Here is an 18860-nt window from a genome sequence, read left to right on the forward strand (position 1 = left end):
GGCGGATACAGCAAGAGAAAGAGCTCTGCACCTGTGAGTACTGGAGAACCCAATTTCTCTACCTGGAATTCCCTCCAAGTTCAGGCTCTGTCCTCCACACCTTCTAAGGGAAAGGGGAAGTTTCTGAACCAGTGAGGCTGGACCCCTAGGTCCACAGACTCCACAGCATGAGCACTTCTGACTCCCATGGCTAGAAAGGAGTGAGGGAAGGGAACTCTGGATTCCAGAGTCTTGCCTAGGTTTTAAGATGGCTGTCCTGCTCCTGAGAGGCTGCTTAAGCCCTGAGCCATAACTCTATGCACACTTTCCTTTCTGATTTCATTTTTCTGGGCAGGGGACTGGTTGGGGGGAGGAGCAGGGGGGAGAGAAGAGAGATAAAGAAGGGAGGGACTTCTTTAGCATCCCAAAGTTAATTGCAATTTTCCTTCCTCCCTGGGTCCCAACTCACTACCTCTTGTTTCTAAAACCTGTTTAACTCTCCCACCTCAGACTCCCAAATGAGCCAATGTTCTCTAGGGAAAAGAGGTTAAACAGGCTTAGGTGACCAACAGGCATTAGTCCCATCTTCTCCTAGTGTCCCTCTACACTATGATTGTGAACAGAGGGGTCAGGATCAAAGCAGGAAGGTAACTTGGGATGAGGGCATCTGTGTTCTAGGTTTTGTTTCCCTACCAGTGTGGGAAAGAAGGAAATTACAAGAGGATTGTGTACTTTAGGGTACATATGATTTAAGGCCCAGGAGTTAGGACCAACAGATCAGAAAAATGGAAAGAGACTAGAGGGGAACGAAAAGAAGACTGAAGGACACTCAAATGGGAAGAGAAAGCAAATGGAAGAAAGAGGAAATAGTAAAGAGAGAAATGGATGGAGCCAATTAGGATCATGGAGGAAAGACCAAGCTTGGACTTTGATGATGGGAGTTAGGATTATGAGGAAAGACAAAGAGGAGGGAGCAGCAGAAGGGGCAAAGGAAGAAGGGGGTTGGTGGGGGGGTGAGATCATTGTTAACAGAGAGAGAAGCAGTAAAAATGGGAAAAGGTAATGGAGTAAAAGGAGAGAGAGTTGAGGGAAAAACCGGGAGATGAAGGGCAGAGTTGGGTGGAAGAGGAATTGGGGGATGGAGCGAAGTGGGAAGACCATGACCCCCTCAAAGGGGATAAGAGTAAAGGGCTGGGTGAGAATTATAGACTGTGTTTTTGAGTTTGCCCCCCACCCCCCGGGGCTAGGGGTTCTAGAAGGGTGGAGGCCCTGAGCTTTGTAGGAAATGAGTCAGAGCCAGGAAAGGTACTATCATTTCTCCCCCCACAAAGACATACATTAACCACATAGAATTGAGGTTAGGCTGAAGCTAAACACTAGGCTCCCTGAAGGGTATACCTAGTAAAAGGGGGTGGTGGTGGTGGTACAGATTCAGTACATTGACAGAATCTAGAGGTTGGGGGGGATGGAGAGGAAAAGGGCAACAACTCTATCCCCCTGCATCTCTTTTCACCACTTCCTCATACTCCTGGGCTCACTTAGCTCTGGGCCTGCAATTACCCTTGGAAGAAGTGTGCACAGATACCTTGTCTGCATTTGTACAGCAAAAAGAATCCACCTGGCCTTGCAGAAGTCATATCGGCTACAATCTTGCCTTCAGGTCAGATAACCCTTAAAACCTCTGGGGTAGAAGAGAGTATCTTCCTACTGACTCTAACTAACCTTTTCCTTCTTCCACCCCAGATCTTTAGAAAGTCTAACCTTGATTCTCCCCAGGAGTGTTCCCTTCTCTTTGTTTCTTTGTTTCTTCCATATACCCCATTCTTCCCAGTCCCTCCTGTCTGCCTTCCCTGCTGCTCCCCTTAGCCTTCTCTTCTTCCATCTCAATACCTGCATGTCTTTGATTATCCCTCGAATCCCTGAATATCACAGCTGGAAAGGAATGGTTCAGATGATCTAACCCCAGCCTCTCATTTTCTACAAGTAAGCAGCTTGGTTTGGAAATAGGTGATTTTTTAGTTCCTGGGGGCTCTGCACACGGGATGGGTGCTTAATAAATGTTTGACTTATCAATTGATTTACAATGAGGCAAGTGAAGTCCAGAGGAGCCAATAATTTGCGTAATTTCTCACAGTGTAGCTGACTCCGAACCCAGCTCTTTGGACTCTGGATCTACTGCCCTTTCTGTTATAGCACACTCCCTTCTTGAATGCAGATCTGACTTTCAATTCTTTCGATTTTCTGAAGGTGGAAAATTCATCTGTTCTGACTTTATTGAAGTCTTGAGTTGAGGTCCTGGTTCCTCTCTCCCTCAGGAGCCTGAGGCGGATCTGTCCTCTCTGTGTGTCTCTGACCTACTCCCCCTCCAAATCTTAAAGCATAGGGGGAAGTGAAACTCTGGGGTGTGGAGATAAGGAGATGGGGTGGGGTTTGGATGGGAGACCACAGGCTAAGCTTAAAGACTGATGGGAAAAAGTTGACCCACTGAGCACCTTCGTTGTAGGCTATGAGAGCTGGAGCTTTTGCAATATCCCTAGGGCTCCTGCTGGCTTTGGGCAGAGGCCAGAGGGAGCCAGATGCCAGGATCCTATCTGCAGATGAGACCCTAGAAGAAGAAGATACTGATCTGTCACCTTCTGGGTCCTGTCAATCAGTCTCCTCCTGTAGGGAATGCATCCGTTCCCACTACAGCTGTGCATGGTGCAAGCAACTGGTGAGGGGGCATTTGGGGCTCTGATTGGATGTGTCTGGGTCTGTATATGGGGCAACTGGCTGTGTGAAAGTGTGTGTGTGTGTGTGTGTGTGTGTGTGTGTGTGAGAGAGAGAGAGAGAGAGAGAGAGAGAGAGAGAGAGAGAGAGAGAGAGAGTGTTTGTGTGTGTGTGTGGTGGGTGCTGTGGGTGGCAGCGAGGGCCCTCTTTCCTTTTTGCGTGTCACCCTATATTCTCTACAGGAAGTTAGAGGGCCTGGACTCCGGGCGGTGGTTGGGAAGCTCCGCCGGGCAGGGAAGGGGCCATAAGATGGGGAGGGGAGGCCAACGCTTGTATTGAGAAGCTGGGGGAGGAAGCTGCAAAGTCAGGCCAGGGAGAGAGTGCAGCTAAGGATTCTCGAAGAATGGGGGATGCCGGGGATGCCGGGTCGGAGCCGAGTCAGGGTGGGAAGCATGTGGATCCCTGACAGGCCTCCTCCCGCCCCGCAGAACTTCACCGCCGTGGGAGAGGCGGAGGGGAGGCGGTGCGCCCGACGAGAGGAGCTGCTGGCCCGGGGCTGCCCGTTGGAGGAGCTGGAGGAGCCCCGAGGACGGCAGGAGGTGCTACAAGATGAGCCCCTCAGCCAGGGCGCACAGGGCGAAGGCGTCACGCAGCTGGCTCCGCAAAGGGTTCTCGTTAAGCTGCGGCGGGGTGAGCCTGGGGCCGAAGGAAGGATGGAATGGGCTAGGGGCGTGGGGAGGCGGGAGGGCAGTAGAAGGGACCCTGAGCACTCCAGAGCTGGGCTGGGAATTTTGGCCCGCGAGCACTTGGAAGGGATGATGACTGTCCCCCGGTCCGCCTGGGACCCCACCCACAGGCGAGACACAACGGCTCCGCGTCCGCTTCCGTCGAGTCGAGGGCTACCCGGTGGACCTGTACTACCTCATGGACCTGAGCTACTCAATGAAAGACGACCTGGAGCGAGTGCGCCAGCTGGGGCACGCGCTCCTGGTCCAGCTGCGGGGGGTCACCCGCTCGGTTCGTATTGGTGAGTTCAGTACACCTCTGCACAATCTCTGTACACCCCAGTCTATGCCCTAAGCCAGGACAGGTCTCCAACCCCTGGGGCTACTTTCTATCTCTGAAGACCCTCCCCTTTACCACATACACAAGAGGCTATCTATACCTGGACGCGAGTTGTAAAGATTTGGGCTCTCTCCCCGAACATCCCAGCTTACCACCAAGGTTGGGGCCCAGGATTTGTAGGTAGCTTTGTACAGTACTCACCCCGACCTTCCCCCTCAGCCCTAGCCTGAGCTCCACATTCAGACCCCTAGTCCCCTTCCTATCCTTTGAACAACCTCAATCCCCAACCTCCCTTTCCCTGGCCCGCCTTCTTCTACCTAGACCTATATCCCGTATTATCTTTCCCCTTTCCTCAACCCTGCTTATTCCTCAACCGTCATGAATTTCTGGTCTTTACAACCTTCTAATCACTTCCCACCCCTTTGGGAACTGCCAGTTAACTATTTGATTCTTTCTATCCCAAAGCCTACGCTACAGACTCTTCTCTTTAATTCTATTTCCCAATGTTTGTTGCTCCCTGAATGTATCCACCATATGTGAAGAGCTAAAAGTGGGAGAGATTTGTCCTGGATGGGTATTGTAAAGACCGTTTTATGCCTGATTTAAGGGGGAAAGTTCTTAACAATTATAATTGTCCCAAAGTGGAATAGCCTGCCTCAGGAGATAAGTGGACTCCCTTTCCTGGAAGCTATGTTGTTGTCGTTGTGTTTGGAATCAGGGAGATGATGATGTGACTTGCAGTTGACTTTGATTTGAGTGAGGAAGGGCTGTGCAAGGTCACCAGCCTTACTTTCTCCTCCAGTGCTAGGTGGTATGCTAGATAGAGCACCAGCCCTGGAGTCGGGAGGATCTGAGTTCAAATCCAGCCTTAGATACTTAATAGTCATGTGACCCTGGGCAAGTCACTTAATCCTGATTGCCTCCTCGCCTCCAAAAAAAGTAGGAGGTAGAAGTTAGACAATAGCTTGTAAAGACAGTTTTATGCCTGATGTAAGGGCTATTCAGGTACAGTCAATTGTCCCCAACACATTGACAAACCCTTTTCAGTATCGAGATTCTGTGGTTCTGCATGTTTCAACTAAAATTTGCCTCACATACCCTTATGACAAGTCTGAGTCCCCTGTTCCTAGGAGTGCAACTGCCCATTCTGTCTCTTGGTTCTCCTCTCCCCTCCATTTCCTAGACATCGTTTTCTTCTCACCATTCCAGGCTTTGGTTCCTTTGTGGACAAGACGGTGTTGCCCTTTGTGAGCACGGTGCCCTCCAAGCTTCAACATCCATGCCCCACACGACTAGAAAAATGCCAGCCACCCTTCAGTTTCAGACATGTGCTGCCCCTCACTGATAATGCCTCTGCCTTTGAGCATATGGTTGAGCAACAGAATGTGTCAGGCAACCTAGACTCACCTGAAGGGGGTTTTGATGCCATCTTGCAGATAGCCCTCTGCCAGGTGTGTGTGTGTGTGTGTGTGTGTGTGTGTGTGTGTGTGTGTATTGACAGGGGGACAAAGAGGGTAGGCTGGGGATTGGTGGGGGGGCAAGAATGCTGGAAGCTAGGATTTGGGAGGGTGGGTCCTGAAAGACAAAGGAGAGAGCTCTAAACCACCAGCAGGAGGCCTGGAGGACAAGAATAGAGAGGCTAGGAGAATGGGGGACTGGGGAGCAAAGGGGTATGAATAGTACAGAATTTCACAAATAAAGGGTAGAGAGGGTTTGGAGGGAAAAAGAAAAACACAAAGGCAGAGCTGTAGATAAATTGATCTCTGAGTCTGATTGTTGCTACTGCCTGCCAGATAGGTGGCTGTGGTGGTAGGAGGTTTCAAGTCACTGATATATTTCCCCTTTACCTCATCAATACCCCAGGAGCAGATTGGCTGGAGAAATGTATCCCGGCTGCTGGTGTTTACGTCAGATGACACATTTCACACCGCAGGGGATGGGAAATTGGGTGGCATCTTCATGCCCAGTGATGGACACTGTCACCTGGATGCTAAGGGTTTCTACAGCCGAAGTCAAGATTTTGTGAGAGCCTCTCTCCCTTGGTGCCTTAAGCTCTGCCTCCTTTCCCAGCTACAACAGCTGTCTTTCTTTCAGCCAGGTCCTGCCTCTCTGCCCCCTGGAGCTGCCTAGCCACAGGACACCCCTTAGAGCAGAGGGTCTTCATCTGGGGTGCTCGAATTAAAAAAAATTGTTGATCACTGTATTTCAATAGAACTGGTTTCCTTTAAAATCCTATGTATTTTATTTTATAAATTTAAAAACATTTTTCTGAGAAGGGATTCATAGGTTTCACTAGACACTGCCAAAGGAGTCCAGGATACCCAAAACACAGGTGACTGTGGCTCTACCTGTGGGTTTACAGAAATGACCTGGTCCCTCTCTGTTTCTTTCTTTTTTTAAGTTTTGCAAAGCACATTACATGTGTTTATTTATTTTTAATTTATGGAATAAAACAAGCATTTCCATAATATAGTATAATAAAAAAGATGATTGCATATGAAACTGCAGATCTATTATGTACAACTTGCTTTCCCTTTTAAATATATAATATATAATAAATATATAATAAAGTTATCATGCAAATTTTTTTCTTTTTTTCTTCCCTCTCCCCTTTCCCCTCCCTATGATTCCCATTAGACACAAATATGTACGTAAAATAATTATTCTATCCTCCTGTTTCTCAGGACTACCCTTCTGTGGGTCAAGTAGCCCATGTTTTATCTGCTGCCAATATCCAGCCCATCTTTGCTGTTACTAGTCCTGCATTGCCAATCTACCAGGTGAGACTTTTCTGGATCCCAGACCATTGTGTCTCCCCAGTCCCCTTCACTTCCTCTACCTTTCTTCCACTCTCCTCAACTTCTGCCATCTCGATTCCTTTTTCCTCCCCCTTGGAACCTCTCTAATGATCTCTGTGATTCCTTAGGAGCTGAGTAAGCTGATCCCCAAGTCAGCTGTGGGGGAGCTGAGTGAGGACTCCAGTAATGTAGTGCAGCTCATCATGGATGCATATAATGTAAGGCTGGAACCAGGTAGGGGAGGGGAGAAGAGCACAGGGACTGGATGGGCAAAGGAGATGAATGGGGGTGGGGGTGGAGAAGGGGACCATTCAAAGGTCTTAAGGAAGGACTGGGCTGCTTGGTGGGGTGGCCAAAACAAAGAGGAAGACATCTTTTCTTAAATTCTTATACCTTAGCAATCAGCTTTGATTTGAACCATATTTGAACCATAATCCCTCACTTCATTCTTTCATCTATTCCTTCGTCCCTATTATACACGAGATGTTTACATATACATAAGATACAGTCCTTAATCTCTAACAACTTACAGTTCAATAGGGCAGATCTAATTTGATTTGCCTATATCTCTTAGTATTTCAATTACGTGTTGCTTCTGTCCTCGACTAGACTCATAGGATGTTAGAGCCAGAAGGAACCTCTTTGAGATCATCTTCTAGTCCAAGGGTCAGCAAACTACCACTATAGGGCCAACCCACAGCCTGTTTTGGTGCCCCACGAGCTAAGAATGGTCTTTACATGTTTAAATAGAAAAAAAACCATTTAAAAATATAAAAAATTATTCTTAGCTTGTGGGTGGTACAAAAACAGGCAGCAGCTGGGCTGTGGGTTGTAGAAAACCCCTGATTTCCAACCCAACCCCCTCATTTTGCAGATGGGGAAGCTGAGGTCCAGGGGTTGTGATTTGTCCAAGCTCACATAGTGAACTAGGGGTGGAATGCAGGTCTCCTGACTCCTAGACCACGGATCTTTGAGTAACACTGTCCTATTTCTCAAGTCTTTTGAGGGTAGGGACATTGTCTTAAAATTCTCTTGTTGCATAGAACTGAGAGGGCCCAGCATGGGACCTTAGTAAATTCTTATTTTCTTGTGTCGAGTAAAAAGGGGTCCATAGGATGGGTAAAGAGGCGGGGAACTGGCTGTTGGACAAGTGGGAGTTTTGTGTGGGGAGCGGGTTAAGGGAGGAGGGAGAGGTTCATCCCCACATTGTGATTCTCAACCCTCAGAATCTGTCTTCCACCGTGACTCTGGAGCACTCACAACCTCCTGCTGGGATCCACATTTCCTATGAGTCTCAGTGTGATGATTCTGAGATCAAAGACACAGGAGATAAAGGCCAGTGTAGCCACGTCCGAATTAACCAAACGGTGAGACAGGAGCAGGGGTGGGAAATAGAATGAGGTGGGAAGAGATAAAGGACGCTGTTGGGAATAGAGGGAAAAGAGAGGAGCAGGGAGGGACTCTAGACCTTGCAATGGGGGGGGGCATTACTGAATTCTTATGCCCTTAGAATGAGAAGTTTGGAGACTGGATATCTATCTGTGTGTATGTGTGTGTGTGTGTGTGTACACCCTGACCCCCATGCTCTCCCCTCCCACTGAGTTTTCTGGGTTATGAGTGTAGATCTTGTGTGTTCTGACCCTGCCTTCTCCTACCAGGTGAATTTCTGGGTTAAGATCCGTGCTACCAGCTGCCTCCCTGGGCCCCATCTCCTGAAACTTCGGGCTCTTGGGTTTTCTGAGGAGCTGAGCTTGGAGCTGCATACCTTGTGTGACTGTAACTGCAGTGATGTGCAGTTACAAGCCTTCCACTGCAGCCATGGCCAAGGTGACCTCCAGTGTGGAGTCTGCAGGTGAGGGGTTCCTCTTCCCCTCTAGTGCTCCCTTACAGCAAGCCATCCATGCTGTCTTAGAACTACCCCTGCCCTGACTTTTCTCCCACACTCATTCAGGAGCTCCTTTTTCACAGATAGCCCATGGTTCACCCTAAATCCTATCCCTTGACACCCTCAGCATTCCAGGATTCCCTTCCTGACCTACCATGGGGAAGCCTTCTATATCCTTCACATATTCTGAGACTACCAGGGTCTTAGTTCACTATTATTCCTTTTTTGTAGGGGTTGGGCAATAGAAGGCAATAGAAGAGGGGAAGGGGCTGGGGAGCACTGAGAGCAGAGGGATTGGGCCTGAGGGAACACTGAGGGGAGAAGAATAGAAACTAGAGAAACCCTGAGGTGTGGGAAGCAGGGTCTAAGTCTGAGGAGGGGCGGGAGGGCACCAATGAAAATCGGAGAATCTCAGAATTGGAAGAGAACTCAGACGTTGCCTTGTTCAGTCTGTACCCAAACAGGAATCCATCCATTTTATAACATCTCTGACCAATGTTGGAAAACTCACTGCTTCCTAAGACAGCTTGTACTATTTTGGGGGTAGCTCTTGAAGTATTATAAAGCTCTTGAGTTTCAATTTGAACCAAAATCTTCCTTTCTGTTATGTCTATCCATTGCTCCTAATTCTGGTATCTGGTGTCAAGTATTGGTTGCATGCCCCCAAATCCTCTCCTCTTCATGCCTGGTTCCTTTAACCAGTCCTTTTCTGGGTTTTGGTCCCCTTAACAATCTGGTTGTTCTCTACTTTACGGAAGTTCTTCCCGGAAGGTAGTGGCCACATTGAACACAGTATGGTGTTGGGTAGAGAGTCCTGGATTTGGAATCAGAGTATGAGTCTCAACTCTACGACTGCCTAGCAGTGTGACTGAAGGCAACTCCCTTAACTTCCTCGAACCTCTGTTTTCTCATCCATGCAGTGGGGATAATGTCAAATAAGCTTTAAGGGCTAGGTAAATATGAGTGGTCACCAACTGCCAGATGTGGTCCAACCAGGTCATAGTACACCTACCCCATTCTGTGCTTTTTTTTTTGACGCAGCCTAGAATGTAGGTGGCCTTGTCATGCTCTTGATGCATATCGAGCTTGCCGTCTGCTAAAACCTTCAGATCTTTTTCACATGTTTCATATTGTCTAGCTCTGTTTCCCTTATCCTGTATCCATGCAATTGATTTTTTGAACCCAAATGTAGGACTTTACATTAATACCTATTGTATTCTTTCTTAATAGAATCAGTCTGTTCTAGCCTGTCAACATATTTGTTTTTTTGGAGCCTGACTCTATCTTCTCATCTATTAACTATTCATTTGAACTTCCTGTTATCTGTAAACATTTAAAAATATTTTATTTTATTTTTTCCCCCAATTACATGCAAAAACAATTTTTAACATTCATTTAAAAATCTTTTTGAGTTCCAGATTCTCTCCCTTCTCTCCTTCCCCTCACTTGCTCACTGAGAGGGTAAGTAATTTGATATAGGTTAGATGTGTGCGGTCATGCAAAACATATTTCCATGTTAGTCATGTTGTGAAAGAAATCACAGCCAAAAAACCCCCAAGAAAAATAAAGAAAGTAAAGAAAAAGTATGCTTTGATCTACATTCAGATGCAATCAGTTCTTTCTCTGGAGATGGACAGCACTTTTCCTCATAAGTCTTTCAGCATTGTCTTGGATCATTGTATTGCTGAGAATAGCTGTCATTTACAGTTGATCATCTTACAGTATACTGTACTGTATACTGTTACTATATACGATGTTTTCCTGGTTCTGTTCATTTCACTTTGCTCCAGTTCATGTAAGTCTTTTCAGGTTTTTACGAGAGCATCCTGCTCATCGTTCCCCCCACCCCCCACTTAATAGTGTTTTATTTTTTTCCAATTACATGTAAGGATGGTTTTATAAGATTTTGAGTTCCAAAGACAGTAAACAATCTGATATAGGTTATACATGTACAATCATGTTAAACGTATTTCCACATTAGTCATGTTGTGAAAGAAGAATCAGAACAAAAGGGGAAAACCATGAGAAACAAAAAACAAAAAAAGTGAAAATAGTATTCTTCGATCTGCATTCAGACTCCATACTTCTTTCTCTGGATGTGGAATAGCATTTGCCATGATGGGTCTTTTGAAATTGTCTAAGTCAGGGGTGGGGAACCTGCAGCCTCGAGGCCACCTGTGGCCTTCTAGGTCCTTGAATTTGGCCTTTTGACTGAGTCCAAGTTTTACGGAACAGATACTTTTATTAAGGGGATTTGCTCTATGAAGTTTGTATTCAGTCAAAGGGCGCAAACTTGAGGACCTAGAAGGCCACATGTGGCCTTGGGGCCACGTTTCCCACCCCAGTCTAAGTCTGTGGTCTAAGTCTATCATAGTTGATCATTGCACAGTGTTGCTGTTACTGTGTACAATGTTCTGGTTCTGCTCACTTCACTCAGCATCAGTTCAAGTAAGTCTTTCCATGTTTTTGTTTTTGTTTTTTAGAGCATCTGGCTCATCATTTCTTATAGCACAGTTGTATTCCATTACATTTATATACCACAATTTGTAAAGCCCTTGAGGCATCCCCTCAATTTTCAAATCTTTGCCACCAGAAAAAGAGCTGCTATAAATATTTTTGTACATGTGGGTCCTTTTCCCTTTTTATGATCTCTTTGGGATACAGATTTAGTAGCAATATTGCTTGGTCAAAGGGTGTACATGGTTTATGGCCCTTTGGGAATAGTTCCAAATTGCTCTACAGAATGATTGAATCAGTGTACCACTTCATCAACAATACATTAGTGTCTCAATTTTCCCAAATCCCCTCCAACATTTGTCATTTTCCTTTTTGTCATATTAGCCAATCTGATAGGTGTCGGGTGGTAGCTCAGAGTTGTTTTAATTTGCCTTTCTCTAATCAGTGGTGATGTAGAGCATTTTTTTCATGTGACTATAGATTGCTTTGACTACTTTATCTGAAAACTGCCTGTTCATATCCTTTGACCATTTATCAATTGAGGAATGGCCCTTGTTTCCATAAAACTGACTCAGTTCTCTATTTATTTTAGAAATTAGGTCTTTACTAGGGAAACCTGCTGTAAAATTTTTTTTCATAATTATGATTACTATGTATTCCCTTCCATTCAGTTTTCCCCTTGTTATCCTCCTCTCTCTCTCTCCATTCACCCTATCCATTCTCAAAAGTGTTTTGCTTTCGAGTTTTACCTCCCCTAGTCCACCCTCCCTTCTACCAGCCCTGCTTCTCTTTTATCTTATTCCCTTTCCCTCTTAATTTCCCGTATGATAAGATAGAGCCAGGGTGTTCCTAAAGTCTGGACGCATAGGCAATTGACAGCAATGTGGCGTTATTGCATCGAGTTCATGTGAATCTTGCAAAGCGCATCACAAGTGATGGAAATCATACTGATGATGTTATTTGTTAATATTCCAATTAAATAAAATATTGTTGAAAATTTCATTCATCTCATTTCTTGAAAATATGCATTTTTGCCTATGTGTCCAGACTTTAGGAACACCATATTATTCCCTCTTTGAGCCATTCCAATGAGAGTAAGGTTCACAAGCTCCCCCACACCTCCACCATCTTCCCCTCAACTGTAAAAGCTCTTTCAAGACTCTTATATATCAGATAATTTACCCCATTCTACCTCTCCTTCTCTCCTTCTCCGAGTGTCTCCTCTTTAATTTTATTTTTTATGATAATTATCCCATTACATTCAACTCACACTCGTGCCCTCTGTCTATGTACACTCCTTCTAACTGCCCTAATAATGAGAAAGTTTTTATCATTTTCCCATACAGGAATGTAAACAGTTTAACCTTACTGACTCCCATATGATTTTTCTTTCCTATTCACGTTTTTATGCTTCTTCTGAGTCTTGTATATGAAAGTCAGATTTTCTATTTAGCTCTGGTCTTGTCATCAGGAATGCTTGAAAGTCCTCTATTTTATTGAATGTGCCATTTTCCCCCTGAAGGAGCATGCTCAATTTTGTTTGTAATCCTAGCTTTTTTGCCCTCTGGAACATCATATTCTAAAGCCCTCCAATCCTTCACTATAGAAACTACTAAATCTTGTGTTATCCTAACTGTGGCTCCATGATATTTGAATTGTTTCTTTTTGGCTGTTTGCAATATTTTCTCCTTGACCTGGGAACTCTGGAATTTGGTTATAATGTTCCTGGAAGTTTTCATTTTGGGATCTCTTTCAAGAGGTGATTGGTGGATTCTTTCAATTTCTATTTTACTCTTGAGTTTTAGAATATCAGGGCAGTTTTCCTTGATAATTTCTTGAAAGATGATGTGTAAGCTCTTTTTTTCCAGTAATTCTGAAATTATTTCTCCTGGACCTATTTTCCAGGTTAGGTATTTTTCCAGTGAGATATTCCACATTTTCTTCTATTTTTTCATTCTTTTGATTTTGTTTTATTGTTTCTTGATTTCTCATAAAGTCATTAGCTTTCACTTTGCAAATTCTAATTTTTAAGGAATTATTTTCTTCAGTAAGCTTTTGTACCTCCTTTTCCATTTGGTCAATTCTACTTTTTAAGGAATTCTTTTTTCAGTGAATTTTTGTACATCTTTTTCCATTTGGCCAATTCTCTTTTCATGGAATTCTTCTCTTCATTGGATTTTTGTGCTTCTTTTACCATTTGGCCTATTCTGTTTTTTTAAGGTGTTATTTTCTTCAGTATTTTTTGTGCCTCCTTTACCAAAGCTGTTGACTTTTTTTCATGATTTTTTTGTATCACTCTCATTTCTCTTCCCAATTTTTACTCTACCTCTCTTGATTTTTAAAATCTTTCTTGAGTGCTTTCATGGCCTGAGACCAATTCATATTTTCCTTTGAAGCTTTGGATGTAGCAGTTTTGACTTTATTGTCTTCTTCTGAGTTTGTGTTTTGATCTTCCTTGTCATCATAGTAACTTTCTTTAGTCAGGATCTTTTTCTGCTGTTTGCTCATTTTTCCAGCCTATTTCTTGACTTTTAATTCCGTGTTAAAGTGAGGCTCTGCTTCTAGGATGGAGAGGGCACTGTCCCAAGCTTCAGGTTTTTTGTGCAACTGTATTCAGAGATAATTCTGGAGACCTGTAAGTTTTCAGTTTTTCCAAGGTAGTATGAGCTTGGTAGCATGAGTATATTTACTAGTCTCCTGGCCTATACTCTGGTCTGTGAGCAACCACAGGCACTCTTTTCTGCCTCGGAACAGTGACTAGGATGCCAGCTCCCCTGTGGTCATAACCTCTGATGTGCTAGTGCTCCCACTTGCCCTGGGACTTAAACCCATGACTGTGACCCAGATCCAAGTATGGGCAACGCAACAGAGTCTTGCTCCTGATGCCAACAAAGGGACCCCTGTAATCTCTTTCTGACCAGTTGTCTGATTGTATTAGCAAAGCAATAATTGCAATATAGATGATAATTGTAATTATGACTATGTAGTTCTGTATTGCAAAATATAAGAGACTCTCCATATAGAAGGTAGAAGTAAACCATTTATTCAGACACCAGAGAACCAGATCCCTAAACCAGTAAGTCCAACCCATCCAAGCAGCAAAGAAATTAATGCACGTTATCACAGCAGAGAATGACTCCATCTCAAAACCATTCCCACCCGTGCTGGGGCCTTGCCACCAATATACACTCACAGGACAGCTAGCACACATCTGCTCTCTCCCTCAGCTCTAACTGTTCTCAGTGTTTCCTGCTCCACCCTTCCAGTTCCTCTCATTGAGCAAGCTCCTCCCACCACATATGACTTAGGCTTCCTGTGATGTAAGCGGTTCACATGGGCCTATTAATAGGTGGGAAAGATCTTCAAATTTAAATTACCATTACACTGACCTCCCCCCTTTACCATTTGTGGCCTGAATGGTCTGGAAACTGCCACTGCTGCCAGTGATTGTCATCCCAAAGCCTGCAGCTGGTTTGCGAGGCCACAGCCTACACTGGACTGCCCTGCATGCTCACCCCAGTGCAACAGACCTTTCCTGCTGAAATTCTAAGCTGTCTTGGGCTGGAAAGTTGTTTCACCCCGTCCTCTTGTGGGTTCTGCTACTCCAGTATTTGTTTCGAGGTATTATTTAAAGTTTTTTGGAGGGGTCTCGGGGAGATCTCAGGTGAGTCCCTGACTCTTCTCCTCCATCTTAGCTCTATACCCGGTAAACATTTTTTAAAAGTTGTATTGAAACAGCTAGGTGGCACAGTGGGTAGAGCACTGGGCTTCGAGTCAGGAAGACTTGAGTTCAAATGTGGCCTCAGACACTTACTGGCTGGGTGACCCTGGGCAAGTCATTTCACCTCTACCTCAGTTTCTTCAACTGTAATATGGAAATAAAAAGAGCACCTACCTCCAAGGGCAGCTAGGTGGCGCAGTGGATAGATTACCGGGCTTGGAATAAAGAAGATCCGAGTTCAAATTTGGTTCGTTTTTAAGCTATGTCTTGAAAGAAGCCAGTGATTTTGTATATGAGGAAGCAGTGGAGAGAGAAAATTCTAGGCATGGGGGAGAGCCAAGGCAAAGGCACCAAGTTAGGAGATGGAGTACCATATGTAAGGAGCAGCGAACAGGCCTGTCTGGATCATAGAGCGCCTGGGCCGAGGGGAGTAAAGTACAAGAAACCTGGTAAAGGTAGGAAAGGCTTGGGGTGTGAAGAGCTTTAAATGCCAGAGGAGTTCATATTTTATTCTGGAGGTAACAAGGACTCACTAGAATTGACTGAATGAAGGGAGGGGTGATGTGGTCAGACCCGTGCTTTAGGGAGAGATCTGAGTGAGTCCAATTAGAAGGCTATTTCCATAGTCCAGATGAGAGCTACAGTGGTGATTGTGTGAATGGAGGGAAGGGGAACGCACATATGAGATGCTATAAAGGATCTTTGCCTAGTCAGTTCTGGGCCAGTTCATTGTCCATCTGAAGCACCTTTAAAAGAAATTTGTACTGATGGAGTAACTCAATGGGCTGCCAATTACCCAACCATACTTCATAATCTGGGTAATGATATGCATCTACTTGGTTTTTCCTGTGTACATTGATAGGTCAATTTCTTTTGAGTGGTCATGTTTCTTAAGCAGTATACTCTAGTGTTCCAGGGCTTGATTCAGTCAGAAAAATGTCTTATGCAAAGGGCATCTGGAATCAAAGGTGCCCCTATCCTCCCAGTCACCTAGGTTTACAATCTCAGTACTTCACTGAGATTCACACTGTACTTCACATATCTAATGTCACAAAATATCATTTCTACATCCACAATATCTCTTATGTTTGTCTACTTTTCTCCTCCAACAATACCTCATGTCCCACCCTGGTGTAAGCCCTCATCACCTCATACCTGGACTATTGCAGTAGGCTGCTGGATGGTCTTCCTGTCTCAAGCCTTCTCCCACTTCAGTCCATTCTTCACTCAGCTGCCAATGGACCATATCACTGCTCCACCCGAGACTCAGTAAACTCCAATGGCTCCCTATTGACTTCAGGATCAAATACAGAATCTTCTGTTTGGCTTCTAAAGGCCCTCACAACCTGGCCCTTTCCCAACTCTCTTGGTTTCTTTGCTGTCACTCTTTTCTAAGTACTTTATGATCCAATGGCCCTGACCTTCTTTCTATTCCTGGAACACAACACTTTGTCTTCCAATTCCTTTACCCCAGCTGTCCCTCATGCCTGCAATGTTCTCCCTCCTCACTTCTACCTCTTGGCTTCCCTGGATTCCTTCAGCACTTCTCTCATCTTTTGCAAATCTCATATTTCCGCAAGAGGCCTTTCTTGGTCCCCTTCCTGCTGATAGTACCTTCCCTCCGAGGTTACCTCCCATTTACATTGTGTGTGTGTATATATATATATATGTATTTACATATATAAATATACACATATATGTGTGTGTGTGTCTATCTATATCCATCCATTTATCTGTCTGTTCATCTATCCCTCAATCCATCCACCCATCTATCTATATCTATCCATCTATCTCTGTCTATCCATCTATCTATATCTGTATCTATCTATTTATCTATATCTTGTATGTATGTAGATGTTTCCATGTTGTCTCTCCCTCATCAGACTCCTCCCTTGAAGGCAGGAACTGTATTTTTACTTTTCTTTGTATCCCCAGCACTTAGCACATAGTAGGTATTTATTAAATGTTTCTTGAAGGTTGCTGATAGTGATAATGATGAACCTCACCATCTATAAGGAGCTATAGTCACTCCTGAACTCCAGTCATGTGTGATCAAATGAGATAATATAAGAAAAGTACATTACTAACCGTAAATACTAGCTATTGTCATCCCTATCAGCTACCTGAGATTTCCCTTCTGGATGGGCCATAAGTATCTCAAAACTCTACATGTCCAAAACTCATAATCTTCCTTTTTTTTTTTTTAACTTGGAGGGAGGAAGGCAGGGCAATTGGGGTTAAGTGACTTGCCCAAAGTCACACAGCTAGTGAGTGTGTCAAGTGTCTGAGGCTGGATTTGAACCCAGGTACAGATTTGACTCCAGAGCCTGTGCTCTACTCACTGTGCCACCTAGCTGCCCCATAATTTTCTCTTTTCTAAAGTTCCTTATTTCTGCGAAGCCTGCCACTAACTTCCTGAGTCAACCAGGTTTGTATCCTTGGAGTCTTGACTCTTAATTCTTGGCAGCTAGATGGTGAAATGGATAGAGGACTGGTCCTGGAGCCAGGAAGACCTGAATTCAAATACCCTCTTCATCTCTCACCTGAACTACCAGAATAGTCACCTCATTGGTCTCCCAGATTCCAGTCTTCCAGGTCTCTCTCAGGCTCATCTATACAGCTGCTTGGAAATCTTCCCAGGTCCCGGGTTAGAACTGGGCCACCTTCCTTCTCAAAAGCTTTTAGCAGCTCCCCTATCGTTTCTAGGATAAAATAATCTCCTCAGTTTACCATTTAAGACCTTCTATAATCTGGCTCCCACTTGTCTTCCCAGCCCTCCTGATGTTGTGCTCCCTCCAAACTGGACACTCAGCTCCTCCCTAGAACTCAGTACTCTGTGCATTTCATAAACTATTCATAAACTATTTGTTGCCATATTATAAATGCTCTTAGCTGATTTGGCATAGTTGGGTCTCATGCCAAGTTATCTGGAGGTTTGCCCTTTTTTTCCCTTCTGTTTCATGAGTATCTTGTAAATACTCTATTGCTGCTTTTAATATATTGTTTCAGTTGAGCAAAATATACTCCTACAGAGCCATTTTCTAGTTCTGAGTTCCATATCCCCAAAGCTCAGTGATATCCATAAAGCTGAATTTAACTTATCATGTCAGTATCTAATTCATTTTGAGTATTTTCCATACCTTATGCAGAAATCTGAGACTATAGGATTTATTATTGGATCTTTTCTTGGATATTATTTCCCTGAGATACTGCTGATCGTCTTCTCACCATGTTATACCTCTGGTATCTGGATTGACACATACATGTCATCAGTTTCCTCCCTCTCCCATTTTTGTTTTAAATCTTCCTTGATCAGAGATGAGGGAAGAATAGCAGGGGCTGGAAGATGCTGAGGGAGAGGAGTATGGGTCAAGTCTAGAGAGGAGGATGGATGGTCCCTTCATCACATTTTTTTCTCCCCACTTCTCTTCCCCTTTCCTCCCACCCCACAGTTGTGCTCCTGGTCGTGTTGGTCGACTTTGTGAATGTTCAGAGGCAGAGTTGTCATCACCAGATTTGGAGTCTGGATGCCGGGTGCCCAATGGGACGGGGCCCCTTTGCAGTGGGAGGGGTCAGTGCCAATGTGGACGGTGCAGCTGCAGCGGGCAGAGCTCTGGGGATCTTTGCGAGTGTGATAATGCCAGCTGTGAGCGGCATGAAGGCATCCTCTGTGCAGGTACCTGGGAAGGTTTTGAGGAGGTGAATACTGTCTCTAGGAGGGTGCTCAGAAGACACCGGGTAAGCAGAACGGCTCAAATGAACATCCAGGGGAATCAGATGATCTCCATCAAAGGATGTTTGCCTATAAGGGGAGAGGACTCTCAGTTTCTGCCCATTTCCTTTTCTCCTGTCTCATCATAGGCTTTGGCCAGTGCCGCTGTGGAGTCTGTCACTGTGATGCCAACCACACAGGCCAAGCCTGTGAATGTAGCAAGGACACAAGCAAGTGTGCCACCCCAGGGGGGGTCTGTCATGGACATGGCTCTTGTCGCTGTAACCAATGCCAGTGTCTGGAGGGTTACTATGGTGCCCTGTGTGATCAGTGCCCAGGCTGCAAGACACCGTGTGAGAAGCACAGGTGAAGAGTGTGGGTGCTAGGGTTTGGGGAAGCCAGGAAGGAGGAGCTCCAAAGAGTTGGGACCCAAGCGATACAAGGGGAAACCCAAGGCATTGCATGAGATGCCTCTCACAGAGCAGGCACTTAATAAGAGTGTATTGGATTGAATTGGGTGTATTTGGGGAGGGG

General features: G+C 44.9%; 1 protein-coding gene across 3 annotated transcripts in view; it reads left to right on the forward strand.

Moving 5' to 3' along the window:
* ITGB7 (integrin subunit beta 7) overlaps positions 1–18860 on the forward strand; it is a 20597-nt gene continuing 1737 nt past the window's right edge. Inside the window, exons 1-13 of one of the 3 annotated variants that reach the window (XM_036761621.1) lie at positions 1–33; positions 1522–1639; positions 2483–2692; positions 3177–3378; positions 3545–3715; positions 4963–5204; positions 5617–5775; positions 6438–6533; positions 6680–6769; positions 7778–7918; positions 8210–8403; positions 18067–18290; positions 18476–18692. In XM_036761621.1, coding sequence (XP_036617516.1) covers positions 2486–2692; positions 3177–3378; positions 3545–3715; positions 4963–5204; positions 5617–5775; positions 6438–6533; positions 6680–6769; positions 7778–7918; positions 8210–8403; positions 18067–18290; positions 18476–18692 — 1943 coding nt within the window. In that variant the 5' untranslated portion in view covers positions 1–33; positions 1522–1639; positions 2483–2485. Of the gene's footprint in view, positions 34–1284; positions 1640–2482; positions 2693–3176; positions 3379–3544; positions 3716–4962; positions 5205–5616; positions 5776–6437; positions 6534–6679; positions 6770–7777; positions 7919–8209; positions 8404–18066; positions 18291–18475; positions 18693–18860 lie in introns of those variants that run through there. The other 2 variants (XM_036761622.1, XM_036761620.1) reach the window with 2 other exon arrangements.

Source organism: Trichosurus vulpecula, chromosome 5 (genome assembly GCF_011100635.1).
Source record: "Trichosurus vulpecula isolate mTriVul1 chromosome 5, mTriVul1.pri, whole genome shotgun sequence".
NCBI lineage: Eukaryota > Metazoa > Chordata > Mammalia > Diprotodontia > Phalangeridae > Trichosurus > Trichosurus vulpecula.